The 23,275-nt window shown below is 47.3% G+C and overlaps 1 protein-coding gene across 6 annotated transcripts in view; it reads right to left on the reverse strand.

Moving 5' to 3' along the window:
• LOC133135231 (serine/threonine-protein phosphatase 2A 55 kDa regulatory subunit B gamma isoform) overlaps positions 1-23,275 on the reverse strand; it is a 105,123-nt gene that overhangs the window by 41,332 nt on the left and 40,516 nt on the right. For 2 of the 6 annotated variants that reach the window (XM_061252089.1, XM_061252090.1), the window contains one exon: positions 12,206-12,375. The exons of 3 other annotated variants lie outside the window; for them this stretch is intronic. In XM_061252089.1, the coding sequence (XP_061108073.1) occupies positions 12,206-12,287 (82 nt within the window). In that variant the 5' untranslated portion in view covers positions 12,288-12,375. Of the gene's footprint in view, positions 1-12,205; positions 12,376-12,585; positions 13,186-23,275 lie in introns of those variants that run through there. One more of the 6 variants, XM_061252091.1, reaches the window with a different exon arrangement.

Below are 23,275 nucleotides of genomic sequence, written 5' to 3' on the forward strand. Positions count from 1 at the left end.
CTGTGATTCTTAATTGTCTTTCTGATTTACGTTGTGCTTCGGTATTTTTAGTTGGCTCGGTAAGCATTTGGATAGTTAAGTTTGGTCACTTTTGCTTTGTTGTTTGTTTGTTTATTTGTTGTTTAAAAAAAAAAAAAAAAAGGCCCTGGTCCTTATCTTTGTTGTGCAGGTAGCAGTTGAAAATGTACTTCCCTCTAGGGTCTTTCAGCGCACTTATCCCTGGTTATGGGTATGCACTTTGTTGTACGTCGCTCTGGACAAGAGCGTCTGCCAAATGCCAATAATGTAATGTAATGTAATCAGCATGGCTTGGGTCCTGGAATGAGTCTGAGGTCCACTAAGCAATGCTAGTACAGAATGTGCATTCTAATCATGTCCCTGAAAGGTAGTAAATTAGGTCACAGAATATATTTATAATTTTAGTATAGTTTAAATACGTTTAGAGCACAGAGTAGCTCCACAGAGCGATGCTATGTATACAGTACCGCATGTATACCTGCCCCGTGAACATATTTCTGTCTGGGCAAAGCTCATTGGAGAAGACAAACAGTCCCACTTCAGTCAGGAGCAGCTGATTCTTAAATAAAAGCAGAGTTATTACAATGAGTTACTGGAGCCTGTTCTGGAGACGCCACGATCTGCTCTCCCGGAATGCCCACTAAATCCCCACCCCGCCCCCCAACCTTCAGATTCTCTGCAGAAAGCAATCAGGAGGGGGGGGTGGGGGTGGTGGTCTAGTACATGGGTTGCCATGACTACAAGATGAACTCAGAGCCTCTTTGAGAAGGGAGAGCTCATCTATCTGAAGGATATAATAGCCTTGTTTCTCACAAACACCTTTAATTAAACGTCAGGGAGCGGGCCTTTACCTGTTCCACGGTTCACCGCGTTTCACCGTTTTACACGACACCGTGCGTGTCGCATGGTTTTAACACAGCTCACGTGCACATTTTCAATCATCTCATCATCCAGCCATTCGATCTGTAATTAGGTCCTTGGAAAAACACGTCTCAGACAAGAAGCTAATAAATCACAGAAGATTTTGTTTTTCTTCTCTGACAGAGCCCCGTCTCTGTTCTGGTTCCTGGAATGACCTGCCTGCCATGGAATCCCTCCCTATATTTCTCTTTTATACTCTAATAAAAAAAACAAAAAGAACGATCAAATTGTTTATTTTTATGATACACATGTGTGCGCTTTGCTATTTATGGATGTATGCACATCTTGCAAGTCACTTTGGATTAACAGCGTCTGCTAAATGACTAAAATGTAAATGCAAAATGTCCACTGGCCGAGCTGTTAGCCCGGCGTTAGCGGTCACCGGCGCATCAGACAGAAACACTCCGGTGACTCATCTGGGCTCGGTGCTCGACCCGAACAGCCCACAGCACCTCAGCCAGCGCTCCGATTGGGCGAGAGAAACCGTGACGTGCAGCCTGGTCACGTACCAGAACATTCCGGGGAACGCCTCCTCGAGAGAGCGCTGAAACCAATCTCTGTCGGGGGTGGGCAGGAAGGTAAAGAACACTGAAACCGCTACAAGCAAAGGCACAGGAGCCGACCGAGAGGCAGAAACCTGTCCGGACTGTACAGTCACACGAGAGCAACGCCACCAGATATACCTGCCTAGAGCAGCTTGCACTGAAGGTTTCCCACCCAACCCCCCCCCCCGCATCGATGGAGAAGCATCTGGTTGCAGTAATGAGAGATACTTGGGGAGGTGGGGGGTATGGGGCGGTGTGCAATACCCCAAACTGTTCTAATTAGAGACAATGTGCACCATTTATAAACGCTGTCTCATAAACCTTCACTATTATTACCTTTCACAGCAGGGAAAAACCAATATCTGCAGGGTGTGTGTGCGTGTGTGTGTGTGTGTGTGTGTGCATGCATACGTGCGTGTGTCTGTGCGTGCAGGTGTGTGTGTGTTTCTGTATGTGTGTGCATGTGCGTATGTGTTTGCGTGTGTATGTCTCCATGTGCGTGTGCAAGCGTGTGGGTGTGTGCGCGCGCATGTGTGTTTGTGTGTGTGTCTCTATGTGTGTGTGCAAGCATGTGTGTCTGTGCATGCAGGTGTGCATGTTTCCGTAAGCGTGTGTGCATGTGTGTGTGTCTTTGTGTGTGTATGTATGAGTGTATGCGCATGTGTGTCTGTGTGTTTGTGTGTGGTGTGGGCAGTGATTGGGTGGAGAGGTTACACATTCTACAGGGACATAATTTGCCCCATGTAAAATATTGCAGGGGGGTGGGGTGGGGAGGGGAGGGGGGCAGTAGAAAATCAATTATGTCATCCCTGGTAATGAGCAGCTGAATAAAGTGGGGAGGGAGAGGCTGTCAGGCTGAGCCAACAGGGCGCGACGATTACACCTACGGCATGCTAACAGGGAACAGGACAATTACACCAACAGCATGCTAACGGGGAACAGGACGATTGCACCAACAGCATGCTCACGGTGAGCGGGAAACCACCAACGCAAGTCACTGCCTTCAATTACACCTATAGCACGCTAACGGGGAACATGACGATTGCACCTATAGCACGCTAACGGTGAACGGGGCGATTACACCTATAGCATGCTAACGCTGAACAGGACGATTACACCTACATCATGCTAATGGTGAGTGGGAAACCACCAACGCAAATCACTGCCTGCAATTACACCTACATCACGTTAACAGTGAACGGGGCGATTACACCTATAGCACGCTAACGGTGAACGAGACGATTACACCTATAGCATGCGAACACTGAACAGGACGATTACACCTACATCATGCTAATGGTGAGTGGGAAACCACCAACGCAAATCACTGCCTGCAATTACACCTACATCACGTTAACAGTGAACGGGGCCATTACACCTATAGCATGCTAATGGGGAATGGGAAACCACCAACGCAAGTCACTGCGTCGCTATACATTATGCTATCTGCCACACTCCACTGAGTTTCAGAAGGTTCTCCCCTCACAAGAAACCAAGACTAATTTTGACAGCATTGTATTAGTGAGATTACAGCTCCAATAATAGCCAAACATTGTAATTTCTGACATTTCAAATGATAACTGGTAGGTGGCGATTTATTAATTCCTGGTCATTTGTGACAGGATGATTAGATGCAAGAACAAAATAACCATGCAGGGTAATCAAACAGACCATTGATTGACAGTTAATTTTTAAATGTGGGCAGGTGTAGATTTGTGAAGCATGAATAGTACCGTGCTTATTTCTAAACTTATTTCTAGGCTTGTATCTAAACTCTACAGGGCCTTCTTTCAACTAAACATATTTTAATTCTAAATTACATTTTTCATTCTAAATTATGTAAACAAATTATTCTCAAACAAGGCTTGTTCATTTCAGAGACTGGCGAATGTGGTGTCACATAAGAACAACAAAGAATGATACTTCTGTAATACATTGTAATATCACAGTTGTAAAGGTTTAATAGATCATTAATAAACATTTCTCTTCAGCACTTGGCACATTCGCATGAAAATAAATCCCTTTCCACCGTTCTAACTTCACAAACAGATATACAGTCTCATTAATATGATTATTATTTACATATCTTTACAAAATACTTAGAAAAATGTGCATCCTGGTTCAGTAATAGTGTGTATAATAGACTCGGTGGATATGTGGATTTTGTGTGTGCTGCTACAGAACTATACAATATGAAAATTATATATTGCACATACTATTATAGAAATCACACACTTGGCATATAGAAAGTGAATACTTTGCATACAGGGCATATTGTTATAAAATTGCAGGCCACACTATGCAATTCAACTACAAGCACTGCCTACACATTGCAACTGCAAGCACAGCCTATGCAATGTATTGTGTATTTTTATAACCTACACAGACACTGAGTATATTTAGCTGCAAAGCATAATCTTTTTTTAAATTTTTTTATTTTCACATTATATACAGTATAATTGTGAATACAACATGAAAAATGACCCTCAGGGGACTAAAACATGATATTTTCCATTCAATTGCTACTGTTTAATGCAGAGATCTGGCACTGAATCCTTGGGAAGAAAGTAGGACAGGCCCCCTGTGGGCTCTGGGTTCACTTGGTCAAATTCTATTTAAAGAAATCTTTGAGAAATAATCAGAAACCCCCCTACAGCCCCCCCCCTTTTTACCATCTGGAGTGAAAGCTGCAATTAGGCAGCAGACTCCACTGCATCCTGGATTCACAGAGCATTTCCATCTAATTCATTCACAGATACACACAGGGCCCCGCACCCCTGCTCCTGACCCCCCCCCCCCCCCCCGTCTCCGCCTCACAACAGCATACAGACACGCAGCCAGGGTCAAAGGTCACACCCAAAATCGACCAGTATGGTAATAATGAAGCTGGGTAAAATCAGGCTGAGACTTGGGCAGGTCTGGAAACACTCACCGCTTTACGCCTCGCACAAACTCAGGCCCATTACTGAACGTGTGTCCATGGAGCACTGGGTAAAATGTGCCTGGTTCAAGGGTGTTCATACTCTTCTACATACTCTGCTACATCCTTCCTGGATTTGCAGCTGCGAGTTCAATACTCGTACGCCCACCAACCCGGCCCAGAAACGCAGTTCATTGTTCAAAATACATCTCCATATATTAGAATTTCACATGCTCCCATATTTTTTCCAAGAGCCTTTTCAAGCGAGTAAATGGCAGTTTGGGGCATTAATAGGTAGCAGTTGAGAAAGCAGAAACGAGGGCGGTGGACACAGCCTGGGTTTAGAAGAAGCATTTCCATGGAGTCCAAGTAGCCTTGTGTGGTATATGTTCTTGTTCATCTCAATTTCCTCCGAACAAATGAAACATATGCAGTAAAAGGATTAAACATGCATCTCATCATCCATAAAAAATGATTAAAAGCGGTGATTACACAGTGTATATAGAAATGAAGAGCAGACATGCAAGTACTTCACACACACACACACACACAAACACACACTTGCACACTGACACACGTACAAACATAAAGACATACACACACTGGCAGACGCACACAGACACACAAACATGTACATGCAAGCACTGCGTTCTCACACACATACTCTCTCACACACTCTCTCACACACACACTCACACAAAGTATCACACACACACACAGACAAACACACACTTGCACACCGACACACGCACAAACATAAAGACATACACACACGCACACAGACACACAAATATGTACACACAAGCACTGCGTACTCACACACACACACACACACTCTCACACACACACACACTCACCCCAGGAGCTTGACAAGCCTTGAACCTCACAGTGATTTGGGAGATACACTTTCCCAGGAAGAGCTGCTTGGACAGGGCACCCAGGAGACCACTGCGGGCCCAGATTGGACTGACCGGAGCAGGCCATGAGTGACAGCTCCCCCCCCGTTCCCCATAATCCCCCGGGGCCCGTGTGAATAATTACACCGAGGTGCATAAACCTCTTCTCATTCTGGGTCGTGGTGGGGGGTAGGGGGTGTTGATGGGGTTGTGGAAGAGAGAGGCATATTGAACCCAGATGCTGACACGCTGAGAGCATGTTAAAGCTAATTTACACGGGCGCATTAATGCAGCCACCCCCCTGTCCCGTCCCGTACGGGCGCTCTGCACGGTGACACGCCTCACAGACGGGCCCCTGGCCCCCCGTGATCGCGGCCCTGACGTCCGTGACGGCCCGGGAGCCGGAGAGCTCCGGTCACGTCTCCGTCCGTCTCCCGGGAGACACTGCAGCTCGGCGGGAAACCCGGCAAGGCACACAGCCACTCAGGAGGAGTGCGTCCAATCATTACGGCTTTTTACGACAGAAAATAACCTAAAGGAAAGATATGAGCGAATGAGGAGTGAGTGTGTGTGTGTGTGTGTGTGTGTGTGTGTGTGTGTGTGTGTGTGTGTGTGTGTGTGTGCGTGCGTGTGTGCGTATGTGTGTCTGTGTGTGTGTGTGTGTGTGTGTATGTGTGTGTGTGTGTGAGAGTGTGTGTGTGTGTGTCTGTGTGTGTGTGTGTGTGCGTATGTGTGTGTGTGTGTGTGTCAGTGTGTGGTGTGTGTGTGTGTGTGTGTGTGTGTGCGTATGTGTGTGTGTGTGTGTGTGTGTGTGTGTGTGTATGTGTGTGTGTGTGTGCGTATGTGTGTGTGTGTGTGTGTGTGTGTGTGTGTGTGTGTGTGTGTCTGTGTGTCTGTGTGTCTGTGTGTGTGTGAGAGAGAGACAGAGAGATTTCAGGGTTCATGTGAGCACAGCAATAAGCTTCTGGTTCGATGAAAATCTTCAGAGATATGATCACTGCTGGATCACTACTTGTAATAACCCTGACAAAGTTATGGTTTGTACCTGTAAATATTTTAATTTTAATTAAAGGATTACATTTTCTGAATGTACCCTGAAAGTAGAGTAATGTTCTTTTTGGGTAGAAATGAGTGTGTTTTCCAAATATACAAACTAATACTATGAATGCGATGTTAAGCAGAAAAATGATGGCCAGAACATTGACGCCACTGAATCCCTCTTGACACGGTGGAACAGTGTTCACTCCGATTTCCCCGAATGTGATCTGGCATCTGTGCCGGTAACGAGCCAGCCCCGTCCCCATCCCTGTCCCATCATGCTCCGCTGCACGGCGACGGCACTTCCACTTGCTGCCTCTGACAGTAGCCATAGCAACAGCGCGAGAGACCGGTACTTATTCCAGGTCATCTCACGCGGTGCGTCCTGTACAGCGGAGTGGGTGGCGGCAGGCGGCTCGGAGAAAAGAGCCCGTTTCACGCAACGCTTCGGCTTCCTGACCGTCCCGCGTACCGCCCATGCACGACGCCGTCAGCTGAGAGACCGGCTCCAGCGGTCCGGTCGGGTCCATTTCCCCCCGTACGGAAAATATTAGCCAGATGTCATCAATTCCGCTGCTCCCGTACGGACATGTGACACTCGGCCAATCGGAGAGAGGCGTGGGCCTGGCGTTTTTTTACGCTACGCTACGAGTCCCGCGGAGAGGAAAGCGTCGGTCACCGCCTCTGAAATGGCGGTATGTTCTGAAAGGATGCGTTCGCTACCGTTGTCTTTTCTGCTGATCGAGCGCACAGTGATTTATCTGTGTGTGGGCTGCCAGGAGATATATATATATGGCACGAGTCCCAGGATGTTCCAAAAGCAAGGGTGGAGCATTTCTTGGAAAAAGACTAAACCCGCTTTTGCATAAATGCAAAGTGCCTTTGACGGATGAGTTTCATAAATAAAATGAGCACACATGCAAACAGCCACGCATGCTGGCACACACACGTACGCACACACACAAGGAGAAGGTAGGAGCTCACAGAGAGAGGCAGGGAGGCGGTGCTGACAGAATTAATAATTCCACCCCCTCCACCCTCTTCAACATGCGACACACTTCAGCACTCAGAATAAACTTGACATGTGTCGACATGGCAACCGCACAGTCAAATCAGAAAAACGAGGTGTGTCCAAGAGTGTGTGTGTGTGTAAGTGTGTCAGTGTGTCACTGTGTGTGTGTGTGTGTGTGTGTGTGTGTTTGCGTAAGTGTGTGCGTGCATACATGTGTGTAAATGCGTGTGAAAGAGAGTTAAGGGGTGGGGGTTGTCTGTGTTCCTCATGTCCTGTTCCTATGGAAACGTACAGTAGGTTCCATATGGCGTGTACGCATGTGTATCGACAGCCCCCCCCGCGCGGCCACAGCAGGCCTGGGCTGCCTGAACACCAACACAATGAGCACCAGCTAGGCTACAACACACGGCTAGGCTACGACAGCGTGGTGTACACATGGTGGGACTGGTAACATCACAAACACGTTCATACACAAAAACAAAATCCAATTGACTCAATTGGATCTCTCTCTTAACGGACCCTATATGCAGGAGGGTCACACGGGCCCGGCTCCAGGCTCCGCGTGAACACGGATTACAAAACGAAAGTGTCTCCAACGCACACAAAAGCTTATTCTCAGCCTGACACCTGCTTCTCAACCCTTTCTCTTCCACCTATGTGGGGGAAGTTTTTTCTAGCCACAACTGTCACGTCACACTGCTAATATCCCAGGGCGTTGTGGGTAAAAACAGAAATTGGCACTCGGAACCCTCGTCACTCCGACTCCTGGAGCCCACGTGTGTCCTGAATTTCCCTCCAGTGACCTTCGCGGGAATCCACAAAAAAGGCTTATTAAAAGAGTTTTATGACTGTCTGATATCCTAACGCCACGGTTAGCGGTGAATGGGAATGGTTAGCGAAGAATGGGAATGGTTAATGGTGAACGGGAATGGTTAATGGTGAATGGGAATGGTTAGCGGTGAATGGTGAAGTGGTCTGCATTTATATAGCGCCTTTATCCAAAGCGCTGTACAATTGATGCTTCTTATTCCCCCATTCATACACTCACACACCTACAGCGATTGGCTGCCATGCAAGGCACCAACCAGAATGGGAATGGTTAGCGGAGAATGGGAATGGTTAGCGGTGAATGGGAATGGTTAGCGGTGAATGGGAATGGTTAGCGGTAAATGGGAATGGTTAGCGGTGAATGGGAATGGTTAGCGGTAAATGGGAATGGTTATCGGTGAATGGAAATGGTTAATGGTGAATGGGAATGGTTAGCAGAGAATGGGAATGGTTAATGGTGAATGGGAATGGTTAGCGGTGAATGGGAATGGTTAGCGGTGAATGGGAATGGTTAGCGGTAAATGGGAATGGTTATCGGTGAATGGAAATGGTTAATGGTGAATGGGAATGGTTAGCAGAGAATGGGAATGGTTAATGGTGAATGGGAATGGTTAGCGGTGAATGGGAATGGTTAGCGGTGAATGGGAATGGTTAGCGGTAAATGGGAATGGTTATCGGTGAATGGGAATGGTTAGCGGTGAATGGGAATGGTTAGCGGTAAATGGGAATGGTTATCGGTGAATGGGAATGGTTAGCGGTAAATGGGAATGGTTATCGGTGAATGGGAATGGTTAGCGGTGAATGGGAATGGTTGGCGGCGGCAGTCTTGCACCAGCTGCGCTTCATTTACAGGTGTGGTGAGGGAGGGTGGGGGCGGGCAGGGGGGTGTGCGGGGGGGCCCCCCTGCTGTCTCTATTAGCGCCTGGAACCCCCGGGCGCCCCGTCATCTCCCCGCATTAAAACCGTCTCCGGCTCAGAGCCGGCCGCGCGGGAATACACGAGGAGGCGACGGCATGGTTAAAAAGGACGCGGCAGCACGCTTTAGCAGCCGTTGTTATTAAAGCACCTCGGTAAAGTCATGCGCACAGGTCTGTTCTGCGGGACGTGTGCAAGCCATTTGTCAAGCCGGATAATATTTCTTGACAAAATGGCTGCAGCGTAAGTGCTACAGACACAGAGAAAAAAATATATATTATTTTGATAGAAAATTTCTATTCATTGGAGCTTCAGCCGACAGCAGCAGTGTTGGCAGGACTGCACAGATGTGTCTGTGAAGGTTTGATGGAGGAGAGGCAGGGGAGGAAGACGGAGGTCTGAGAGCTGAATTGAGGATTAGCCCCATGTGCCCCAAACCCCTGTCCCCGTCTAGAGTTCCAAACCCCTCTCCCAGCCAAGCGTCTCAACCCCCTGTCCCCGTCTAGAGTCCCAAACCCCTGTCCCAGTCTAGCATCCCAAACCCCTGTCCCAGTCTAGCATCCCAAACCCCTGTCCCAGTCTAGCATCCCAAACCCCTGTCCCAGTCTAGCATCCCAAACCCCTGTCCCAGTCTAGAGTCCCAAACCCCTGTCCCAGCCTCGTGCCCCAGCCCCCTGTTACAGCCCCGAGCCGAGACTCCCAGACGTGCCCCTCCACAGGCACAGGTGGGGCGTGGGGCAGAGGATACACTTGACGGCCGTTTCAGAACTGGGACTGTGTGGCCTGCAGGCATGCATTTCATTACTCTTCTAGGAATCACTTTATAGTGAGAGCGTTTCACACACACACACAAACACGTACATCCACCCACACACACACACACACACACACACACACACACACACACACGTACATCCACCCACACACAGACACACACACACACACACACACATAAAAACCCACACACACACACACACGTACATCCACCCACACACAGACACACACACACACACACACACACATAAAAACCCACACACACACACACGTACATCCACCGACACACAGATACACACACACACACACACACACACACACAAACACTCACACATACACATACATCCACCCACACACACACACACACACACACACGTACACACACACACACACACATACACACACACACGTACATCCACCCACACACAGACAGACACACATAAAAACCCACACACACACACGTACATCCACCCACAGACAGACACACATACACACACACACACACACACACACACACACACACACACACACATACACACACATACACACACATACACACACATACACACATACACACATACACACACACAGACAGACACACACACACAAACACACACACACACACACACACACGTACATCCACCCACACACAGACAAACACACACACACACACACACACATACGCACTCACATGAGAAGACTTGGCAAGCTGACAAGCAAATATTAACAGGCAGCAAGAGTAATATATCAGTAGAAGGACAGTTTGAAGAGCTCTGTAGAGATTTAGAAGATTGAATTAAACTAAATGCAGCAGTGTGGCATTACACAGATGGCACAGGGTATGTATCCAGTACATTGTTGGGTCGAATCTTAGGCAGTTTGTATGAGACACTGCTGTTCTGTGTATGGCTCAGTGTAAGATCCATCGACATGCACAGAGATAATGACTATAGACACACTGGGATTCATTAGTGTATACTGTAGATATATGTACGGTTACAAGTGCATTGCAACACTGCAAATACAAAAAATCATACATATATTCACATTTAACGAAACATTATATTCACGGACTGCAAAAAATAAAGTAAAAATAGAAATGGGATACATTTAAACAAGTCATGTTTTTCTGAATAGTTAATCAGGTAATCTCACACTCGAAAATGAATTGTAGTCCCGCATGTACTAGTACACATTCACATTGTAATGCTAATCTAACATTGTTATGAAATAGCAGATAAGCAGATGATGTGAGATGAGCATCGGCTTAGTCACAATGTGTTGCAGTAGAGGCAAAAAGTGGCTCATTTGACATGGCTAAATTTCATAAATATGAAAGTTATTACAAAATGACACTCCCGGTGCAGCTGGACATGTGACCTCCCAGGAAAGCAAACACGTCTGACGCCCCATCCATAATTCTGCCCCAGCAGAGAGACCAAGCCTTCACTTAATTACAGGTCTGTTCCCTGTGGAATATCCTTCAACACAAACTCAGTTAAGACTGCCCAAACGATCACTAATGACAAGCACAGCTTCAGGATTATGTTTTTACTGCGGTTAGATTCTAAGACGTGAAACTTCACAAAATCACATGCAGTTAACAAGAACAAAAAAAAAAGATTCAGAACTCAACTATAATGCACTACTCTCAGGCAGTGTCTTTAGCTCGCAATGCAACGTGTATTGGCTTGACTCCATGAAAGATCATTCCAGAATCCTCTACTGGGCAAGCTGTGGGACAAGTTAATGCCTCTGATAGTCAGATCTAGTGATGCACAAAAATGAAAACCTTATCTCTACATTATGCATTGGCTGAGAGGACACTCTAGTCGAGAGAGATAAACTCAAAGAAACCATTGCCTAGATCTTCACACAGCTAGCTATCCCGTTAAAAAGCTTGGCAATCGCTAAAGCACCAGGAGGTAAACACCCGATTCAAATGTAAAACATCAAGGAACCTTCCATGCACTCCAGGCCACACGGCCGTCACATGCCCCTTGTGACATCATCAGCCCTCACGTGTGACATCATGAGCTGGGTGCCTCACGTACCCACTCCTCTACTGGCTCAGCCCAGTGGTCCTCACTCCTGCTCACGGAGAGCCGCAGGGTGCGCTAGCTTTTGTTTTCGCCCCTTAATATCAGCAACCAATTCAGACTCGAGAAACCAGGCGAGGCGAGGTGAGTCAACGGTGTGATTAAGCACTTTAGTGGATTAATTAAGTGCTGGGTAACGACAAAAGCCAGCGCCCCCTTGCGGCTCTGCGGGGGCCCGGGAGCGAGGGGGCCGCCGGCCCGGCCCGTTTCAGTGCGGGATGTGAATGCTTTAAAGTCACCTTCTGTGTAACTGGCAAACTGCTTGGCCTCCAGAGAGAGCGAGGCGATGTCGGAGCACAGGACCTGGATGGTATTCAACATCCTGGGGGGCGAAGTCCAGGAGAGAGGCGCCTAAGGGCCCGGGCTGAGTTCAGCTGCGTTCGGCACCAAGGCTTAGCCACAAGTAGCCCTAGAAGAGGGGGCAGGGTCTAAGTCACAGTGTTCACAGTCGTGGCAATAGTAGTAATAGTAGTAATAGTAGTAGTAGTAATAGTAAAAGTATTTTGGTTGTAACTTAGTCCATTTTTGTTTGTTTCTTTTTAAACAAGTAATTATAATTAACATATCATGCAGATATAGTTATTAGATTTTTTCGGGGGGGATTCCAATTCATTTTTACATTAGTATATAACTGCCCCCTCTGTCTCCTGGAGCCCACACCCCAGATGAGGAGGGGAGAAGAGGTAAGAGGGAGGTGTCGGCCCCTTGCTCTTCTCGCCTCCTCCCGTGGATCCTCCCCCAGAGCGGAGGGCACAGCCCCCAGCCTGGAGCCCTGTGGAGAGAAAAGATGGCAGGCAAACTGACGGGCCGGCGCTGGAAGCCACTCGGGGCCTCCGGGGGGCCCCTGAGGCGTCTAGCTTGGCAGGGGCCACAGCCCATCCAGCGCGGTGTGTGCGCGGTATACTACAGTCAGGCTGGGCCGGCCGGATTATGAAGCGTCACTAAAGTTACCCTTATTATGTGTCTAGATTTGATGCAGACAAAAGAACACATTTTCATCTCATCGCCGTGAAGAAACAAAACCAAAGTAGAAGACATGTCAAAATTCTACAGCCTCAAAAACACACACACACACACGCATATGTACATGAACACACACACACACACACACACATATATATACACACAACACACACACACAAACATATGTACACAAACACACACACACACACAAACATACATACACACAACACACACACATACATATGTACATAAACACATACACACAAACACATATATACACACAACACACACATACATATGTACATAAACACACACACACACATATACACATAAACACACACGCACGCACACACAAACACAAACACACACACACACACATATATACACATAGGCTCACATGTACACGCACACACCAGTGTGCCTCTGAGCTGACACAGAAACATGCAGGCAAGTGACAAGCAGGTGACACACCACCGACATGCACCCAAGGGATTCTTTAGTGTTGTGGTGAGGAGACGCCATTATTTCTGCTGATGAGAGCATTGTTCACATCTGAGAATAGATCCTTCTCGCATGCCTCACACATCTAAAAGAAATGACTGACATGCAGTGGGTAGGGAGAAGGGGGGGGGGTCACATCTTCAAAGCCAGATTAGCCCAAATTTCAGAAGTCACAGAATCTCAGCAGCTGAGCACTATGTCGCCCTGTAACAACAAACAACAGTCCTGTTCGGCTGTGGGCTACTGCACCAGAACACCACGTTGTGCATATACTGTGAGAGTAAAAGTTGTGACTCCAGCATCCATTAGCCTTAGCCTGGTCTGCTCTAACTGCATGGAGCGCCGATCACAGCTAGTGAATGTGAACGGTATTCATTAACTTTAAATTGATTTAATGGGGATGATGCATGCTCATTATTACAAAATAGAGATTCCCAACTGCCGCTACAAGCCGGTTAAATAACGGAGGAATGAAAAGCTAAAAGGACTCCTTACACACACAACTTCAGGGGGACTAGCCCAAAACAAGGAACACTGGAGCGCATAGGGGGCTCAGAGCAGTACAGGGTTTAATGGGGACCTATTTCAGGCCAGTCCCCGTGTCCGCGTAACGAGTCCTCAGGGCACTCATCAATATTGGGCAGTACATAGGTCAACGCCCGAGTGAAAAGCAGGTAAAAATGAAGCTGAAAAATGAAACACACGCTGCCACTGACAGTCTGTACCAGGAACCCCACAGAGTCACCGTGGGGCACTGGGTATAAAGGAGAATCAGACAAACCCATAAAAAGGCTCTGTTTACAGGGGGGGCAAGCGTGCTGTTTTGTCACTGACCCCAGACACCGCCGAGCCGTGTTCGGCATTACCGTGCGCGGCCTGAACTCGCTGTCGTTCCGTCCGGCTCGCCGCAACAGAGCCGACGGTCCACTCACACACTCACACACTCACACACTCACACACTCACACACTCACACACTCACACACTCACTCACACACTCACACACTCACTCACACACTCACACACTCACACACTCACACACTCCCCTCTGGGATACGCTCCGGTGATGTCACTTACGAACCCTGGCGTCGCAAAAAAAAGCGCTCCAAAGCCAGTCAGCTTTTACACACCACGCCACTGACCCTGTCCAGCGAGCCCCTTGCACACCGCACATTCGCTGAGAGAGACAGCGCTGCCTCCCCTCCGCCACACACGGGCCTCACTGCTGCACTAACCACAGCCTGCTCCCTCCATTTTAAATCCATCCTCACTGGAGAGACGGCGCGAGAGAGAGAGAGGGAGAGAGGGAGAGAAGGAGAGAGAGAGAGAGAGAGAGGGAGAGAGAGAGAGAGAGAGAGGGAGAGAGAGAGAGAGAGGGAGAGAGAGAGAGGGAGAGAGAGAGAGAGAGAGGCGGCGACGTTTAGCGCGCCATTTCCCACCCTCGTGTTCTCCTGTAGACCTGCCCTCTGTCTCCTCCTTCCGCTGAGTATTTAAGAAAACTCTACTTCCTTCCTGTAAAGATTAAGAGGCTGGTGGATGCAGGTGGGGGGGCTTCCCAAGTACAAAGTAGAGAAAATGAGGCACCACTGTATCTTTTAAAATTTGCATTTGCCTTCGTTTACCCGGGTAAAATCTCTTTAATGCGAGCTGCAGCCCCTGTTTTTCCTCCCCCCGTATCTCAGTGAGGAGCTGCAGAGTCAGGAGGACTGATCTCACTCTAGGGCCTCCTTCTGCTACAGCTGCTCAGATGAAGATAAGAGCATCCAGCAGATCTTCCAAAAATAGCCTCCCCGTCTAGTTTAATCTCTGCACCAAGCCCGACGCAACCTCTCCCTCTCCAGCCTTCTGTTTCTTTTCTACGGCACAGAGCAGGGGCAGAGAGATGGGTTTCTGGTAAAGGGTTTCTTTCATGAAGGCAAAAGGAACACAGATAATGTGTACTGTAACAACCACAATGAGGGAAGCCATGGCCCACCCTGTGTGAATGCGGGGTGCAGATTGAATAAATACATGAATACATACTTTGAAACCTCTGACTGACCTTGCTCAACTGTATAGTCTGCTGCCCACTATGTGTACTGTACATTCCAATGCAAGCCATGTTCATAGAGAAAGTGGCAACCAATGCTGTTTTTCATAATGCATCCGTATGCATGTGAAAACCAGTGTACAATATGTTGGCTCTCTCTTATGTGGGTATATACACTAGGTGAGCACTTTATTAGGTATTTATTAGACTTTTTAGTCTAATAAATGTTTTTGCCTGCAGAACTGCAGCTCAGTGGATGATTGTTTTTCCCGCACCATTCTCTGCAAACTATAGAGACTGTTTTGCATGAAAGATACTCGAACCACCCTGTCAGGCACCAACAATCATTCCATGGTCAGTCATGCGTTTATGCATTTACTTGCTGCCACATGATTAGCTGATTAAATATTTGCATTAACAAGCTGGTGTACAGGTCTACCTAATAAAGTGGTCATTGAGTGTATGTTCCTATTTACTGTACGTGACTAGCTTTGACTATTCCAAGATACTTATGATGCTTTGTTTACTTCCGGTAAATACAGTTACCATACATATCAAACCACCTAAACAATATGAGTGTGACTGCCAGTTCTGTATCAAGCTCCACAGCAGTAGAGTATGTTTTCTGCGTGCGTGTGTGTATGCGTGCGTGTGTGTGTGTGTGTGTGTGTGTGTGTGTGTGTGTGTGTGTGTGTGTGAGCGTGTGTGCGTGGTGTGCATGTGTGTGTGTGCTTGCGTGTGTGTGCGTGAGTGCGTGCATGTGTGTGTGTGTGTGTGTGCGTGTGTGCTTGTGTGTTCTTTTCCAAGCTCTACACATAACCCAAATGCCCCAAGGTGCACTGCTTTGCTTTTCTCATATCATCACTCTTGCACTGTGTTTCTCTCTCTCTGTATAATTACTTTCAGTTCTCTGCCTCAATCCATTGTCCTCTGAGAAGCAGTCAGTGGATGTTCCTACACCGCCTTAAATAAAACTGCACCGACTGATCTGATTGGATAAGAGCTCACGGATGGAGCCTGAACAATGGCTCTCCTGTACAGATTCAGATTACACTTCCGCTGTCAGGGAGGTAATATGAGAACACAAATCTTATCGCCGCCATTGCTATTCTGGGAGAGAAAACAGGTTAATTTTGACTGATGGGCTAGGCATCCTTCATAACAATTACAATGGAAAACCTGGTAATATTTCATTTTGCACTTATTATCGGAAGTGGCGTCTCCTAGAGGTTACACGGCATTTGTCAACACAACTACACAGCCGCGGTTAGGTGTCAATTTGATATGAATCTTCTCAGCAGCACTGGATGCTACCGAGCTATTTCACAAATCGCACGACGGATAATTGTTTGGCAGACATTTCACTTCATCAACTGGTTCCCATGGCAACTGATGCTTGAAGGGGGGGAGGGGTTTGCATTTGTGCGTGGGGTGGGCCATTTCAGAGTGATTGATTCTGGGAAGCAACCAGCATCTACCATGAAAAATATAATCAAGTCATTACGTCGAGTTGAAATTAATTTCCGGCCAACAATACTTAAAACTGCAGGCAATGCTCCATGTATTAGTGTGAAAATCTACAGATATCAAACCAGGCGATACAGGCGTTTTGCCGTGGGGATGGGTTTTTTTTTCTGGAAGCACTGTAAATACATATTTGATTTATGACCATTTGAATCAGCAGCAATGTTAAAAAATATATAATTGATGGCTTATCCGTTTAAAAAAACAAGACATGTCTGGCATGCATTTGTTTCAATTTCCCCAGCAACGGTCATCTTTAAATGTAGCTTGCCATTAAGGATGCCCCATGGGAGACATAGATTGGTGACTAACTTGATAGAGGACCAGTGAACGGGGGGAGAAGGGGGGGGGGGTAGAGTGGGGCTGGTCTAAACTATAATTATTAGTGTGTGTATTAGGGGGGGGGGGTTCCACCAGGGAGGCCAGAGGAGGGGAGAAGCCATAAGTTACTTCATGGAAATGGCCGCCTCGACATCGCCGAATTTCAGGACATCAGCGTTTTCCCCCCTTTATAAATGAGCGCACTGAGTAGTCCCCTGCCCTCACCATCGTGATTAATAATGAAATTATGAAATTGAAGAGAGTGACTACACTTTACCAACAGTGGCCCCCTAGCAGTGACAAATGCATCCATTAGACTGTTTACTTTCTCTAGCGCTGAACGGGAGGGGGAGAGGGGAAGTGAGAGAGAGAGGGAGAGATAGAAAGAGAGATAGAGAATACATGAGGTTAGTTCCACAACTGACACAGGGCCGACAGCTTTTTGTCCAACTCTAGAACGACACTGTACAGCTAGTGTAATTTTCCGAACTGTAATCATTCGTAGACATCAAAGAGCATAGTTTTAGCGACATATTCATATTTCCATGAGAAAAAAAAATATACCCCATGCTGCACTTCAGACTTCAGATTTGCACTTGCATTTTACAGGCAGATTTTTGGACGGATTTCTTCCTGTGCCATAGTGGAAGGATGCACACAGTCAATGTAGGCAAAGTAGATCTGCCTTAGAACATACTGCATACTGCATACTGCATACTGCATACTGCACAGAATACATGAAGCGTGCCAATGCAGTACAGTGAGGGGTGGGGGAGGGGCGGAGATGTGCGAGAGGGGGAAAAAGAGAGGGGGAGAGAAAGAAAGGAAGGTGTGATAGACTTTATCACTGAGAGATGAGGTCTGAGTTTGATGAAGAGCTGGCGGTTGAGCCACAATGCGGGACTGTAAATCAATAGCTTAATTTATTTGGCTAAAAGCTCGCATGCAGGAACACAGGGGATGGCTGCTCTGTCACCAGTGTCTTCTAGCACATTCTGCCAACGGGCTGAAAGATCATTTCAGCTGGCTCTGCTCTTTGTGAGAGAGGGTCTTTGTGGACAGGCCATTTCTCTTATTACAATAAAAATACTCTTACACAAAGAAAGCCGGGAAGAGTAGCCTGACAAAGCCTGGAATAGCATACAGACAGAACGAGCATTGATGTACAAGCATACTGAAGTTTCCACAAAAAAACAAAAACAAACAATAAAAGATCATTCAAATGTTGGCAATCTAGCACAAATTACAAACCCCACATTCAGACACGGGTCCTGTTTTGAGTACAATGTCTACACAGAAATAACCTGAATAGACATGGAGGCTCTTTTGGGGTACTGTACTTTTTTTGATTAGTGGATTGATACAGTAGTTATAACCGTAAACTAATTCCTGATGCTATTAAGCTATTATGACAACAGCGGGTTATAACTGTGGCACTATAACCCAGCCCTTGTCCCATAATTCCAGAGGCTTGCCAGTTCTGGGTAACAGTGTGGTACTATTTGTGGGCTATCACCTGTTCACCTAATCTCGTTAGGGAGCAAAGCCTCTTTTCCAGAACACCTTCATGCGGTTTGTGGTTTCTTTTCTTGTCAAACGGTCAGCCTCTGTTCTCATAACAGCCCCAAGTGGCAGCCTGTCCTCCCGGCAACCCGTACCGAAGACTGTTGCCTCAGCACAGGTAACACGAGAGAATGTGCGACCAAAGCAACCTGCTGGGGCCGTGATGTCACTTCCTGTAAAGCAACGGTCCTCACACCTACAGGTCCTGCACGTCCTCTCGACATCCTGCCTTCCTGAAGCCCTCGAACGCGATGTGACGCCGGATCGGCGATCCCTTAATACGCAGTGCGTGCGTCAAACAGGAAGTGGAATTTCCACAAGCGGGCCAGGTCACTCATTCGTTTTTTTGCGCGCTTAGCCTTCATTTCACACGGTCACGACTGTCGCCGATTAGAGAAAACGACGACGCACTGCTGGTGTTTGTTTCAGTGCGGTCCGCTTGCAGCCAATGGAAAGAAAGCGGCACACACAGCTGCAGGAGACCTCACCGAGCCAATCGGTGCAGGGACAGGGGGAGGGGCACATTTCTGACACCTGGTCAGGCATTCAAATCCGTGATAGGACCACACCTGGGTTTTATATTCAAATACTCTTGGTTGGCCCAATCGCACCAGGCAAGATCAATGGAGCACAAAAAAAGTATTTGAATGCAATACAATTACGTATTTGACCCAAGTCTGGTTCGGACTAACTGAGCCGCGTCCTCATGGCCACCTGCCCAAGCGGACCACCGCTCTCCTGTTCAGGGAGACCTCAGGGCCACGTTTCCCCGGAAAACGGCTTCGCCAGGCCACGCCGTACGGTGCGATAGGCAGCCTCCTGCGAGTCCACAGGACAGAACATTCAGGACAGTTACAGCGATGATGACGGCCATCAATCGGTTCCCCCCCCCGGCCCCTCTACCCCCGCCCCTTTCCTATCCCGCCCCTCCACCCCCCCCCCCCCTCCTTCTCATTAGACCACCGCACTCCGCCAACACCTCATTACCCCCCGCCGGGCTGGGTAATCACATCAGTGTGCGATTGATTCGGAGGGGCTACGGACTGGCCCCCTTCTGAGAGGAGGCTTGTTGAGACACGGAGCGGGGGAAGACGCCCCCCTACCACCACAGCGTGGGACTAAAGCCAGACAGACACAGCCCAGCGATGCCGGGTGAGAAACAAACCGGGGCTACAGAGAGCCTACCTTTGTCTGATAATCTTCATAAACACTATTTTGATCGCTATTGAAGCGCAGACATTTAAATAGGAATCACCCGACACCAGCCGGTTCATTACTCATTGTTGAATATAATGCGGCAGTTCCACATTTGAGTTTAATGTTATAAATCGAATATAAATGTTAATAATTCCATGCAACCTAATCTCTTTGTCGTAGTTTAAGCCAGTTGTTCTCGAAATATTTCAGTCAGTGGCCTGGAGTCTCAAAGCCACAGAGACCGGCACACATTGTAAGGTCATCAACATCACGCATTTCATTTTGGATTACTGGGGACCGGCGGCCATGTTGCTAGGAGACGGCGCTGGTCCACGACTAACTAACCGGTGTTTGAGAACTGTGGGTTTAAGCTGTTTAAAGTGAAGTAAGAACAGAGGTAGACCTGTTTGAGAACTGCAGGTTTAAGCCATTTAATGTGAAGTAAGAACAGAGGTGAACGAACCTGTTTGAGATCCGTTGGTTTAAGCTGTTTAATGTGAAGTTGTGCTCACTAGACACGGCTAAAACGCCAAACTGGTGTCATGCTCATTCTTGCTAAAAATGTGCAGGATTGTTAAAAGCCCAAGACCAAGACCAAGTTCTCATTCTCCTTCATTTGCAGCTCTCCAACCGCCACCGTCAAATCCATAACCTTGCCCGACCTCCGCTCTCCGTAATTCCACGGCAAATCACACTGCCTCCCATCAACAGATGTGTCCCAGATAAAGCCCAAAGCCCGTCTGAGTTCTGGCTGAATCATGCGGCAGGGTGACGCGAAGGTAAATCTGCAGGTCGTCCCTAAAACAGAGAGCAGAGCGCCGCCCTCAGACACTCCGGGGCAGGAGAGACACGCAACGCCGCGCTTTTAGCGCCTCTCAAAAGCAGGAACTTCATCGGGAAATTAGACAGAATATTCTAGCAAGTCTAACAACTTATGGGTTTTCATTGACTGATTTAAGAGTCCGACGCCATTCAGCTGGTACCGATCGGGAGCTGGGAAAGCTTTTACTGGATAAAACAGGAGTCGAATCAAGACCCAAGCAAGCCGGAAAGCTGTCCATTCAACAGCAAAGGGTTAAATAACGTTTACACTCACACAGGCGTTGGCCTAATAACTTCTATTCAACAAATATGACAGTCTCTTCCGTTACAACATCATGTAACAGAAGTCAGCCAAAATCCTTTGTCTGTAACTAGGTGCATCTACCCCTAAGCAGCGATGGTAGGTGGAATCTTCACACCCGTAACGCACCCAGTAAGGGTATCATCTTCAATTAGCTGCCTAATCATCCACAGTTTAAATCGTGTTCGGCCATGTTGAGAAACTCTGTTTTTTGATTTAGCTCAATCAGTCTTCCCCTAAACACATTCAATGGATGCACTTAATGAAGGTAAGGTAATTTGTCTGCCTTTGTTGTTCACCAGCAAGGCTTTGTGCAGCAAAACTGTGCATATTAAACTGAATTCCGAATCATAAGCAGTTTTAAGGATGCATAAAATATTTCATGAAATACTCTCATAATCTCTAATGGAAATGCACCTTGGTTTAACTTGTTTTACTTTATTAACAGGAGGATAGCTACAGCATGTGAATATTCATCCAGAATTTGTGAGTATCAAGTGTTCAATCTGACTCTGCCATCTTTAAAACTGCAGGTTTCAACTTCCCATTCCGATTTGTGACTTTAAATGTTTGGCTTTAAAAAATCTGACAAAAAATATTATAAAGAAAGGGAAAACCAACCAATGGCCAGAATGGGTTTTAGGAATTGCCTAACATTGTCACAATCAAAAATAAAATAAATGAATTGAAACAAAAGGAAAAAAAAATAGGAAACCCTACATTAACTAATATTACATTTAACAAAGAAATTGTGATGCATAAAATTAGCCTAATTACAATAATACTAAATCAATTAAAAACTAATTTGCCTAATAATTAAAAGGATTTCATGCAAAGTGCACCAGCCTAATGCCAGCACACTGGATGCAATGAAGTAAAGCAGCAACAAAGCAGGTGTCAGCTGATAACACAACAGCCTCTTTCAAACCGCCACGCTGGTTACCTGAGCAACGCAGTCAAAAGCAGGCCAAGGTTCCAGATGATTACTGAGGATAATACTCTCCCTAATGTGTGCAGGAGATCTCCTGTTCATGCGAGAGTCACTGTAGAGTCCCTCCAACAATTCACCTCAATACACAAAGAGGCTTGACAGGATCTGACTTGGAGGAATGCAGCTACTGTAGTTTAAAGGCTTTTAACCTTTGCTCCTGAATCAAATGATTCACTTGGCCCTAAGCGTTATTTCGACTGAATGTCGAGAGGTGCCGGCTACCCTCTGGGCTCTCCAGCACGGGCCTCCCCTGACGGAGGCGCCCCTCTGGGTCCTGTTGCCTGGGGTGAGTATCCTGGTTTTTAAACGCGCTTCACCGCCCGGCGGCCCTGTGGCCCTGTGGCCCAGGCAGCAGCAGGGCAGGAACAGGGCAGGAACACAGCTGCGCTGCCAGAGAACCAGGGGGGGAGCTGGGACACCAGGGGAGCAGGCCCCGCGGTGAGCCCGGTCTGAGCTCAGAGAACACGCACAGCATGAGACTAACATCTGACTCTGCGAGAGACACGCACACATTCACACACTGTTCCAACAGGTTCCTCTGCAGGGTCAACGGGCCACCCAGGCGTACAATCCAGCTATGACCAGCTTGAAAAACCAGCTACCGGCTGTTTCAAAACATAGCTTGAGCTGGTCAAACCATGTTGAGTACAGACCTGGTCTAACTGGTCAACCAGCTACCAGCTGTTTCAAAAGCTAGTTTTTTTGGGGGGGGGGGTTTAGCATTGTACTACAGAGTTCTTATCCATGTGGTCACTTCTGGCACTTGGAACTGTACTCCCCTCTAGGGTTTTCACTATGCTTGTACCTACTTAGGCACTTTGTGTTGTACGTGTTGTGTTGTTCTGAGAGTGTTCTTTGTGGATAAGAGCGCATTAAATGACTGTAAATTAATGTTCCATGTTTCCTCTCAAGCTCTTTGTTTTGTCTCCCACTTGAGTAGTGAGAGAAATCTTTACAGTGGGCTAATCCTCTCTCCCGTGACACCACAGAAGAAGCACACTGTAAATGAACAGTGGGGTGTTGATGTGATCTCAGCCGACCTCACAAAATGTCAGCCTTCAAGCAGGCAACCTGCTCAGCCTCACCCCGCACGCCAGTC

The sequence above is a fragment of the Conger conger genome, chromosome 8 (genome assembly GCF_963514075.1).
Source record: "Conger conger chromosome 8, fConCon1.1, whole genome shotgun sequence".
NCBI classification, from domain to species: domain Eukaryota; kingdom Metazoa; phylum Chordata; class Actinopteri; order Anguilliformes; family Congridae; genus Conger; species Conger conger.